The 12,037-nt window shown below is 38.5% G+C and overlaps 1 protein-coding gene across 5 annotated transcripts in view; it reads right to left on the bottom strand.

Annotated features, from left to right (window-relative positions):
• The window catches only part of ubr4 (ubiquitin protein ligase E3 component n-recognin 4), a 203,341-nt gene that overhangs the window by 118,210 nt on the left and 73,094 nt on the right, over positions 1-12,037 (bottom strand). For 3 of the 5 annotated variants that reach the window (XM_073031942.1, XM_073031939.1, XM_073031938.1), the window contains exons 38-43: positions 11,155-11,388; positions 8,260-8,463; positions 7,410-7,592; positions 6,301-6,459; positions 3,897-4,049; positions 2,887-3,114 (exon numbers count right to left, since the gene is read on the bottom strand). In XM_073031942.1, the coding sequence (XP_072888043.1) occupies positions 2,887-3,114; positions 3,897-4,049; positions 6,301-6,459; positions 7,410-7,592; positions 8,260-8,463; positions 11,155-11,388 (1,161 nt within the window). The remainder of the gene's footprint in view (positions 1-2,886; positions 3,115-3,896; positions 4,050-6,300; positions 6,460-7,409; positions 7,593-8,259; positions 8,464-11,154; positions 11,389-12,037) is intronic. The other 2 variants (XM_073031943.1, XM_073031941.1) reach the window with 1 other exon arrangement.

Genomic DNA, 12,037 nt, shown 5'->3' on the forward strand with positions numbered 1-12,037 from the left:
ATTTGTAAAATCAGGAAATAAAACACAGATATCAATGAAAGTGTTCATGAAACTAAAGGGTTCAGGGGGTATGGAGAGAAAGCAGGTACAGGGTTCTGAGTTGGATGATCAGCCATGATCATACTGAATGGCGGTGCAGGCTTGAAGGGCCGAATGGCCTACTTCTGCACCTATTTTCTATGTAAACCAGAGTACTCAACAGACCATCGAGGTAACTCAATTGGTTCACTTACTTTATCCTTACACAGGTCAAGCATTTACAGCATTAATATTCCACATTTATTGACTCTTGTCAGCACAATGAAGTCACCCAGAAAGCTTGTTGAATCGTTGCCTGAACAGTACTATGAAGGATATGCTACAAATCAGCTCTTGCCAAACAATGCCACAATGCAGAAAAACCTAATATTTCTATAACTCTTGAGCAACAGCTTTCATACTTCTAGAGAAAATTCTGCACTGAAGTAAGACATTCAATCCAATCACCTATGAACTAAACAGATGAATTCTGCAAAGTCTTTAGCAGATGTCATTGCTTCCCGTAAAACCATCTCCAAGCATCACACATTTCAAGTGAGAGGAATCGCTCATCTCTTCAGGTTGATTGGGAACAAACAGTGCTCTTTCAGGAAGGCGAGTAGTATCAGTGCCTCATAGCCCCAGCTACCCAGATTCAATCCAGACCTATTTTGCTGTTTGTGTGGAGTTTCCTCGCTCCTCCTCTGGGTGCTCCTGATTCCTCCCCCATCTCAAAGATGGATTGGCAGCTTAATTGCCGACTGTAAATTTCCACTGGTGTAAAGTTGCAGAATGGGTGAAAGACGGGGGAAAAAAAAGAGAGAAAATTTCTGACAGGATACAGACTAAAACTGTCAAGCTAAAAATTAAATTCAAACAGAGATAAAATTAATAACCAGTAGCATACATGGAGGAGGGAAAATCAAAACTGGTCAGTACTGAGTCCTGCAGCCTGCAATGTGCCCAAAGAGGAGATGAACCATTGCTCTTTGAGCTTGCAATGAGCATTGTTTGGAGGCCAAAGACAGAGAGGTAAAAGTGAAGTGTGGGACAGAGAATTAAAGTAAAATGTAATTAGATGCTCAGGATCACCTCTGCAAATTTTGCAAGGCATTCTGCAAAGCAGTTATCCAAATGCATTTGTTTTCTAAAATGTAGAAGGCATATTGTGAGCAAGGAAAGCAGCGCTCCAAATTTGGATAAGTAACAGTGAATTGCTGCTTCAACTACAGGTCCCTGGACGGTGGGAAGGGAAGGGGTAAAACAGCAAGTCCTGTAAAAGGGAAATGGCTGGAGGAGTTGGAAAAGCAAACCAAAAAGTTCCAGAATAAATCATCTGTTTGGAATACTGCAAGTGGAAGAAATGGGAAGGTGCACCCTGCGGATCAAATCCATTAAGTGTATCAGAAATTGTTAGAAACAATCCTTAAGTTGAAGACCAATGAGCTCAAAGGGAATCTTATCCCTGTTCTGGCCGGGAGGAGAAGGGTGAGAACAGAAGGGTAGGAAATAGAGGAGATGTGAGTGGGAGTCTATATAATGATAGAGGGGAAGTCATGGGGTGAAGGGAAGACATCTGAAAAACACTGGCATGGAGACTGTTCTTCAGAATAAACAGAAATGGTGGAACTAGGCGTATGATATAACAGTATTTGGAGCAAAAGGCTTTTGATACTAGAAAATTCAACTGTAGTTTCCAGCATTCGCAACATTTTTGCTCCAACTCCAATTCTGTCTCTCAAATTTACAGCTTTTACTCTCTTCTTTTGCTAATTTTAGTTATATCCTTTAATCTACACTTCCTAGATTATAATAACTTCTTATTATACATTAAACTTTACCACCTTTTCAGCTGGCTACACCATTTTAATCATTCAATCCCTCATACCCGGTATCCTATCATAGATCTTTCCATTAGTCCTTCCTGAATCTCCCCACATTCTCTGAAATTTGAAACCTTATCCTGAAAAAAAATCATTAGCCTGAAGCATTAACTCTTTCCGCAGATGCCACAGAAGAGGACATTCTTCACTCTCCACCAATTTTGGTGTCAGTTACAAACTTACTATCATATCACCAACATTTTCATCCAAAATGTCATGTATATGACCAATAGGGGACCCAGCAGCAATCTCTACTAATATGGGCTGAATGCTGCAAAATGGGCTTAGTATAGAAAAGTACTTAATGCCAGCAATGGATAATATAAATCATGAGACCTCTTTCCATGCTGCAGGGCTCTGAGAATAGGCACCTAACAATATGAGATGCACTTTTCTTTCTCAAGTTTTCAATTCCTGCAGATTATGAAACTCCATCAAGCAGAATTCTGTAGTATTTGGCAAGTCAGCTAATGCAATTAAGTCTTCTATATTACTGCAGTTGCTTCACAAGCTTATAATTTGCAATTGTAAGACATGAAGAAATATGAGAGGTATTTTTATAACTGTGGTTATTCTTAAAGAGCTGGGGAATCAGAAAATAGGTAGCTCGAACTCCTAAAATTATAGAAAAACTGCAAAATTTGTTACAATGCCAACTATGGCCAAGCAATGTTTACTGCTCGTCTCCAGTTACCCTTGAAAAATGTGAAAACCAGTCTCTAAAGAGCAGCAAGTTCCTTTCATCGACTGCCCTAAACTATGAAATTCAATTTCACAATGTGCCACATTAGGTTTGAACTTATAGCTGTTGGGATGCAGGTCTGATTTCAAGAGGAACCTTCAAAGTCAGGTTTCTTATATAAATAATGATAACCATGTTTTATTACTTTCAAGCATGCTTGCAATGGTACTCTGGAGGCTATCTATCAGACCACTGCTACACATACATTGATATTTTAATGGCACATATTATTTGTCCACAAACCTTCAGATCCTCATGCATGATTTCAAACACATTTGTGACATAGAACGGGCCATGTTGAGCACTGCTAGCTTCCTCCATCACTTGCGTGTACATATAACCCGCTGAAGACATAATAACAATAATACTTTTCCCTTCCTCGTTGAACAGAAACGTTGTGTCACGAATCTTTGAGCTTGGCAAAAGAAAGTAGTACATTGGACTCAAAGCATCAGTGGATAAATCGTACACCTGTGAACAGGAAATTTAAAACATTATTGGCAAAGAATTTCACGTACACACTTTAATAACATTCTGCAGGAACAGCTTGTGCTGCTAGATCCACAAAAAATTCCCTAGCTTAATTTAAAAAGACACTGAAATTAAGTTTTAAATCATTTAGCTGCTCTAATGCAATTTAAGGAGGAATATTAAAAATTATTAATGTAAAATTATTCTAAAATGGGAGGGTGAATTTCAGCATGGACTCAATGCAACAAAGGGCCTGTATCCACAACATATCACTCCTGAGGGCATATCTGGACTGAACCTTCCCAATATTTTTAACGTTTCACTTCTGATTGATAATGGTAATTCATTATACAGCTGTGCGAGGCCACATGGTACATTGTGGTCAACAAGTATAAACCTTGGTGCCAAATGACTCTGCATTACTTTCACATCAGGACCAATATTCAAATACAATATCAATGTGCTATAAAATGTATAAATTAATATCGCATCAATTCCTCACAAGCTTGGCTACTGTAGATCATAGAAAAGCAATGAAGGACACAATATATTTTTATATTAGGATTTCTTTTAGTTCTAGAATAGTAGATCACCTCTTGCTATAACCACCACCAACTACCTAAAACACAGAATGGGTGACACAGCAAAAAGTAAAATTTACTAAACTGGCATAAGTAAACTTTGACAACTAAATACACATCCCCATTTTGTCAAAATGGGAAGTGGTGCTGGAAGAACAACATAAAGCACCTACACAATATTGCCTGCTATTCTAATATTACCTTGACAAAATCTGCTGTTATAATCGCAAGTTCTGTTTGTGACCCTGGCAGCCACACTGCTTTAATTATGAAATTGCCAGTGGCAAGTTGGGGATGGAGAACGAGGTGATCAGACACTGATCCTGAGCTGCTGAACGTCAGAACATGGCAGTCCTAGACAGCAAACAGAAAAAAGGTGGTTTAATGCTCTATTATCAATATATATCAATACGCTGAAGGCAGAATGACTGTGAGTGAACTGAGAGAAACACTGCCAGTAACCTATGATGCGGTAAGTACATGATGATGATAGATAGTTTATTGATCCCAAAGGAAATTAGTGTCACAGTAGCATTATAATTGCACAGATATACAAAAATCAGAAAATAAGAAACAAATCTAAATAAGGCACCTTAAAAATAAGCTGTACAAGATTTACAAATCAAAGATGAGCACATCACATCCCTGGCTCTTGGTTGACTTATTATAGAGCCTGATCTCTGAGGGCGAGAATGACTTCAAATAGCACTCTTTGAAGCAGTACAGTTGTCTTAGTCTGTTACTGAAAGTGCTCCTCTAATCAGCTAAGATGGCATGCAGGGCTGAGAAACATTGTCCAGAATTGCCAGGAAATTCCAGAGGGTTCTTTGTCCTACCACATCTGCCAGCGTGTCCAGTTTGACTCCTATAACAGAGCCAACCTTTCTAAACAGTTTATTGAGTCTGTTGGCATCATTCATGTTGATGCCATAGCTCCAGCACACCACTGTATAGAAAATTGTGTTGGCGTCAGCAGACTGGTAGAACATGTGAAGGAGAGGCCTACATACTCCAAAGGACCTTGGTCTCCTCAGAAAGTAGAGGCAACTCTGGCCCTTCTTGTTAGCAGCTTCTGTGTTGGAGCTCCACTCAAGCCTGTCATCAAGGTGCCTGTAGGTCCTCATCACATCCACGTCCTCACTATCAATAGTAACGGGGAGCAGTGCAGGCTTAGTTTTCCTAAAGTCCATCACCAGCTCCTCTGTCCTACTGATGTTGAGCTGCGGATGATTCAGCTTGCACTATTTGACAAAGTCCTCCTCCAGGGCCCTGTATTCATCCTTCCGTCCCCCCTTTATACACCCAACTATTGCTGAGTCATCAGAGTATTTCTGCAGATGACATGACTCGGTGTTGTATCTAAAGTCCGAGCCAGACAGGGTAAACAGGAAGGGAGCCAATATAGTCCCCTGTCTAGTCCCAAATGTAGGCCAAAAATGTAGTATAAAATCAGATTGGCCTGAAATACAAAAAGTAAATGAAGAGTACTCAATTTATAGAACCAAACACAGCATACGGCAGAAGTCACTGAGACCAATGCTATAGTCTTTAGAAAGAACTATACAACTTAGTGCTACACCCCATGATTGTTCACACCAGAACCCTGAGAAGTACATTTCAAAACAATGCCCAATTGTCTTGTTAAAGGTCCAATGAAATTTATTCTGCATTTGAAAAAATTTGACAAAGCTATTTAAAAATCAAGGAGAAAATATTCTAACAGCAGAATGTAAATAGAGAACAAAAATAATGAGTGGTGACAAAAGAAAAGACTTCCATAAAATGAGATTTGACATGTAACACCTGAAATAATAACAGAAAGATTCAATAACAACTTTTGAAAAGGATTTGTCTTTCAAAAATTTATTTATTCTTCTTTTGTAATCTTCCCCATATTTGAAATTACTATTCTGCATTTAACTTTTCTATCCCATTAAATATCTCAACCACTACTACTGGATCCCTTTAGGAGTTCAGATCATAAATAATAGAATATTCACTGGCCAAGTCATAGAGAAATATAATAAAAAGTCCTTAAATAACAATTTACATGAAAACAGGAAAATATAAGGTTATATTCACTGAGCATACTATTACTATGGTGAATGTGGAAACTTAAATATGGAGGGGAAACAGTCCCCTTAATAAATACCATGGCCGTTACATTTTAAACTGCATTCAAATAGATACTATATAATATCACAATGCAGAAGTGGTGCTTATTCAAAGGACTGTCCAATTAGACCTACTCTCCTTTTTCCCCATAAATACAAACTTAACATTTTCGAGGTTTCATCCCAGTTCCTTTGAAAATTACTACTGAAATGTGTCTACCATTCAGTAAGTGGAAACAGCCCAGTGTTCTTAGTGCACGTTCTTAATTATACCATGATAAATAACTTCCCTCTCATATTCCAGCTGAGGCTAAATAAGCAATTTATAAAGGTTTAATATGACTTTCTTGCTTTTGTATTTTTATGCCTCTTCTTACAACGCCAAGGATCCCATATACATCTCTTGTTAAAAATCAGGTGGTCACAATATCTTCTCAACGAATTTAATTAAAGACATATATGTCTTACTAATGGTTCAACTCATCACTTACCTTTAGACCACACACTGCAAGATAATCTTCATTACATGGGTTTCCAGTCAAGCTCAGAACAGTGAAAGGAACTGGAGCTGAAGCTAGTCGAGTTAGTGTCAGCTTACGTTTGCTTGAGTCAGCCTGTTTGAGTAAAGCTGATAATTGGAGCACTGTGATCTGTAACAAGAGAAAGACATGTCAAGTTTCACATGAAGGTCTGTTTTATGGGTAGGTCTTTAACACTACTGTAAAAAAAAACAGAATTCTTCTAGAGTGTGTCTGACTTCCAGTTCTGGGTCATTCCATTCCCACCTACAGCAACTGTCTCATGTTAAGTCAGAGAGCTGACAGAAATGTTGTATTAGCGAGACCTCAGAATGCAGCTTAGCTGGCTTGCAGAAATTTGAAATTTCATAAGTATGGAAATTCTATGAAGTACAAAGGAGCCACTTTATGTCCTCTGTGCTTGCAGCGGCTTTATTAGCTTTAACCATAGAACATTTAGATTTGTCTTGTGCTTAGTTCAAGCTGATATTCTTTATGTAAAGCTTAAAAGGACAGTGACATGAAATTGGCAAACAAGTCATAAAAGGAAGATTATTGTCATTTTAGGAAAAAGGTAATCAGTGCATTTACACAGGACGGCTGGAATACTTGATGATATATTGTAAAGACCTTTTCTAAAAGTAAGATTCTGCTGCCAATATCTCCAGTTTTGCTGGACTAGAAGATGGTAGACAGTGGTGTGTCCCAGCAGTCATTGCAATGGCTTCATTTGATAAATGTTAGTGACTTAGATATGGATGCAAACTGCCAAAATGAATGTTCTCAAATTTCACCAACTAATGCATTCCCTTGTCCAACACTGCTGCAATGTCAGTATCATTTAATTGGAATGTTCAAAAAAGCCCTCAATAAACTTTTATTTCATCTGCTCTCTTCCTCTATCTCTTACTGATCCTGAACTTCATCAAACATCCCAATACCTTTCCTTGATATGCAAGCTACTCAGTTGTAAAGAGTTTGTACTGCAGTTTGATGAGGGTTGCCCACATTTCATGAACATACAAGAAGAGTGAACACTGTTCTGAAAACCATCTTTAAAAACTGATGATACTGAAATGTACCTTTCCTTTCTCATGGCTAACAGCAAGGTGTTGTCGTCGTCCATGGGGAGAGGAGAGCACGCACATAGCAACACGGCGTAACACATGTGCACTGATTAGCTGTCGAATTGTTTGTCCTTGATCCCCACTATAGTTCATCCGCACATTTTCAAAGGCTCCTTCCTGAGAACCCAGAGTTGGAACCTACAGGACCAGAAAATTCAATCAGGCTGATCAAAATGTCAAAACCCAATATAAATGATTCCAATAAAAACCTCAAAAACAAAAAGCAGCCAACTTATTTTTAAAAAAAATATTGTTTAAGGCACAAATCACACAGAACTCAAACTTTTTGAATGGTCCCACACCAAGTCAGCAAAAAGAGACATTACAAATACCAAAAATATTCTAAATAATAAGCAGTTATTTCACCACATCCTGCTTTGGAAAATTTCACATGTACTTTGGTTTGATACAAGCTCTCGCTGCAGTGCTCTGTGGCTTATTTTGCTTTTTATTGAGAATAACTGGCACAGAGGAATATGGAGAAAGGGACTGTATCCTGAAGTTAGGACATAAATGATTGTCTAAGCTTCAATTACTCAAAGGACATTTACTTGATGTGACATTGTTTCCATAATATATTCTTATATTACTGGTTGTTAGAACAAAGTAGCTTTCAAGAGCTTCAGTAAATAAGCATGGCATGATAAAGGACGGATTTTCACAACTAAATGAGCATTGCTGTACTGCGTCACGTGACTTGAAATACAAAGGTAGACTATACGTCACAGAGGCACATTACATCTTACATACTGCACAGCATTACATCATTCATCATACATCATTACTGTACCAAACACTTCCTAACCCTTAACACTCCATTTCCAGTTCCAGGGCGTACCATCAGCTGGTCAGTCATTTCCATATTCTTCTCCATTGTGTGCAGATCATCCAGTGCCTGTTGGGCTCTGCTGCTGCTGCCAACCGCTGAGGCTTGTTGAAAGTTTGTCTGAATTGCGTCCATCAGGAAGACAAGCATATCTAGGACCAATCCAGCAGTGGAGCAGCCAGACTAGGTAAAACAAAAGAGAAACGAGGTTCATGAACTGGGATGTCTTCGGGTACTTGTGACTGGAGAACTGGTTGGTGCAACAACTTAAGACAAAATGTTCTCTATCTAGGTTATAGTTTAATTTAAGCTGTTACATTCAAGATCTCTGTTATCTGCAAGAATCAGATGTCCAATGAAATTATATCCTTAAATAGAGATTATTGCGAGCTAATTGAGATGCTGAGTTGATTAACAGATTTAATCGACAAGGTCTAAAGGGACTACTCAGAGGAAGCTTGACCTTGTACCCAAAATAGAACATTTTAGGGATGTCTAAAAAGTGGCAGTTTTTCACACTATGTTCGTTACCATCATTGAGCTGAACGAGACTTTCATGGTTCTATTTTGTAGTATCCACTCGAATGGCTTTCCAATGTTACCCCAAACATTGTCTTAGTGCTCACCAAAGGTCCGTCAGACTCCCCATCTATATGTTACACATTGGCCAAATGATTCAAAGACCATGACATCAGGATTGATAGATATGTTGATGGCAAAAACCTTTACTGATCACCTTCAGGCCCATTAATGAATGTCAAACATTTGGTAAATTTGGTAAAGTTAATCTGAGGAAGAGTAAATCTATACCTTCAGTCACAATTCTTTCCCTAACTTGTCGGTGCCATGCCTTTCCTTAGCAAGTATCTAAAATTAAACAGATGTTTTGCAAGCTTCAAATCGCACATTGGAGTCATCACTTGGACAGCTACCACTTGCTTATCCAGGTTATCGTTCAAATCTGCATTTGCCTCAGCAGAACCCGTGATGAAATTATCATCTACACTTTTCCAGTAAAATTCCAGCTAATCTCCCTCACACCACACTGCAAGAATCCACAAGCAGTCAAAATCCTGTCCCAATCAACTTTGCTGTTTTTTAAACCTATATATGCTCCTGTTAAGCAAAAGCTCAATTTTAAAAGATCTCAACTTTATTTTCCATATAACCATATAACAATTACAGCACAGAAACAGGCCATCTCGGCCCTTCTAGTTGGTGCCGAATGCTTACTCTCACCTAGTCCCACCTACCTTCAGATGCTTCTACAATTTTGTCCAAAAGGGTTATAACCATTTAACAATTACAGCATGGAAACAGGCCATCTTGGCCCTTCTAGTCCATGCCGAACACTTACTCTCACCTAGTCCCACCTATCTGCACTCAGCCCATAACCCTCCATTCCTTTCCTGTCCATATACCTATCCAATTTATTTTTAAATGACAAAATTGAACCTGCCTCTACCACTTCTATTGGTTATTGGTTATTAAGGGTTATAAGAATGGAGAAAGACATCTTTACTCATCTAACTTAGAGCCCTTGTTCATCTCAGAAATTATTTGTTCCACCACTGGCTTTTGTACCTTCAGCTGCCAAGGCCTAAAGTTCTGGAAATCCTTCCCAAAACACTTAGCTTCTTCATACATTTCCCATGGCTCTTCAGATACGCCTTAAATCATTAGGGTCTCAGCCCGAAACATCAACTGTTTATTCATTTCCATAGATGCTGGCTGACCCGCTGAGCTCCTCCAGCATTTTGTGAGCGTTTCCTTAAATCATAAGTGCGTAACAAAACCTTTGATCATTTGCATCAATATATATTTTTTAAAGTTTGTTTATTTTTGTTTCTTAGTGCTCCTGCAAAGCGTTTTCTTTTGAGACACTACAGTGTCATGCTACCCTTGTTATTGATTCCAATTTATGTTCTACCTGTCAAGGGAGAATTTAATCATTTTCTAATGCTAGATTTACCAGGACTAAATCTCTCATTTCATTGACCACCACCACCTTATTCTCCACTGCCAATCTTAGAAAAACAAAAACACACTTCCTTCAATTGTTTTCTAAAGGAGATTTAACAGGTTTGTACATATAATGTATATATAACAAAAATAATCTTCTGCTGAGGTCTGTGACTAGTCTGATGGCACATCAGCCCAAACTACTGCATTGCCTTAAAGCACATTGTTCAAAAAACCACTGGCTACAGGACTGCCCAGCTGAACTTCACTGAGGTAGTGCAAACTTGTGCCAATTTCCCACCCAAGACGAAAGGTAAATAAAGCGTTTTATGTGCTTTAATTAACTTAGCTAAATGATTTGGCTTAAGTATGCATCAATTCTTTTTTAGTTCTTTAATTTCCCATGTGTGTATTAATAATTTTATCTTTAACATTATCGTTAAGCTTTGTTAGATTCTGAAAGATTGTAAGTATATGTGAATATAACAGGTTCACAAAATTCAATTTAACCAATTTTACTGTCAAGGGCCCTCATTGCAGTCAACACTGATTTTGTTCAATAAGTGACCCTAGTCATTCCATCCCGTCTGACGACAAACAATTTCCTAGAAGCAAATTAGATGTAGGAAACTTTGCTGACCATAGAACCAGCCCCAACTAAAAGTTACCACTACCCTACTCACTACTCCAAGACAGTACAGAGAAAAAAATTAAATTTGAGGCCTTCAGGACAAACTGTGGATTTTTAAAAAGCTTTCATCCTTACTTTCAGAATTCCTCAGAATTGAGCTACGAACAACGCACCAATAGACTGCAAAGTCAAGTCGGTCATCTGTAGTTAGCACTTGCTGACCAATTAATTATGCTGCCTAAATAAGACTTGAACCTCTCAATTCAATGATTAGCACTCACCACCTGGCTCTGCAGTTCCTCCCTGCAGCCCTCAATCTGTTTGCACAAGGAACTCTTCTTAGGCTTGTCTTCTTCACAGGTCTTGCCATCTGCACTCACCACCTTGCACTTGTCTGCTGGAGATGAGCTCTGATGCCGCAGGGCACTTTCTGGGACACGAGGTTCATTTTGGAAGGCAGATGATTCCTTCATGGAAGAACTGATTCCACTGCTTGGACTCCGCTTTACTAAAGCCTGTAAAAACAAGATGAAATCTTTAGACTCAGAAAAGGATTTTAATGCTGCGTTCAACCTTTCAAATGACCAATCCACATCCTCCAAGAACACCTTATTCAATCCTATCTGTATTCATATTTCTAGCTTTGCTATTTAAATATCACAAGCCTGAAGATTTGCAAAGGGTTGTTTTCAGTGTTACCTGCTGCACAAATCCTAAATCAGACATCAGGATCTGTTTGTAGCATATCAAGATACTCAAGAAAACATGGAATCAGTGTTTGAGTTTGTTAGTGCTATGTTTACTGGAACTGATAAAAGACTGGAGCTATTGTTCAAGAGAAAATTAATCCTCCTCTCAGAAATTATTCATCAGAGAACAAGATCGTAGGACATTTAGATACAACACTAATTAATGTCAGAATACTGACATGACTGATAAAGCTCCTTCTCTTCTGTGGAATCCCATGGACATCATACGTAACTCCATGTATAAAAAATCTCAAGCAAGTTGCAAATATGAGTAACTTGAAATACCTGGAAGGTCAGCCATAATGGATTGGTAGAGCAGATTCAATGGGCTGAATGGCTTAATTCTGCTCTGGAGTCTTATGATCTAACATTTAAGTATAATAAAAAGTGCAAAAGATGCACTGGAACTTGTCCT

The sequence above is a fragment of the Hemitrygon akajei genome, chromosome 29 (genome assembly GCF_048418815.1).
Source record: "Hemitrygon akajei chromosome 29, sHemAka1.3, whole genome shotgun sequence".
Taxonomy (NCBI): domain Eukaryota; kingdom Metazoa; phylum Chordata; class Chondrichthyes; order Myliobatiformes; family Dasyatidae; genus Hemitrygon; species Hemitrygon akajei.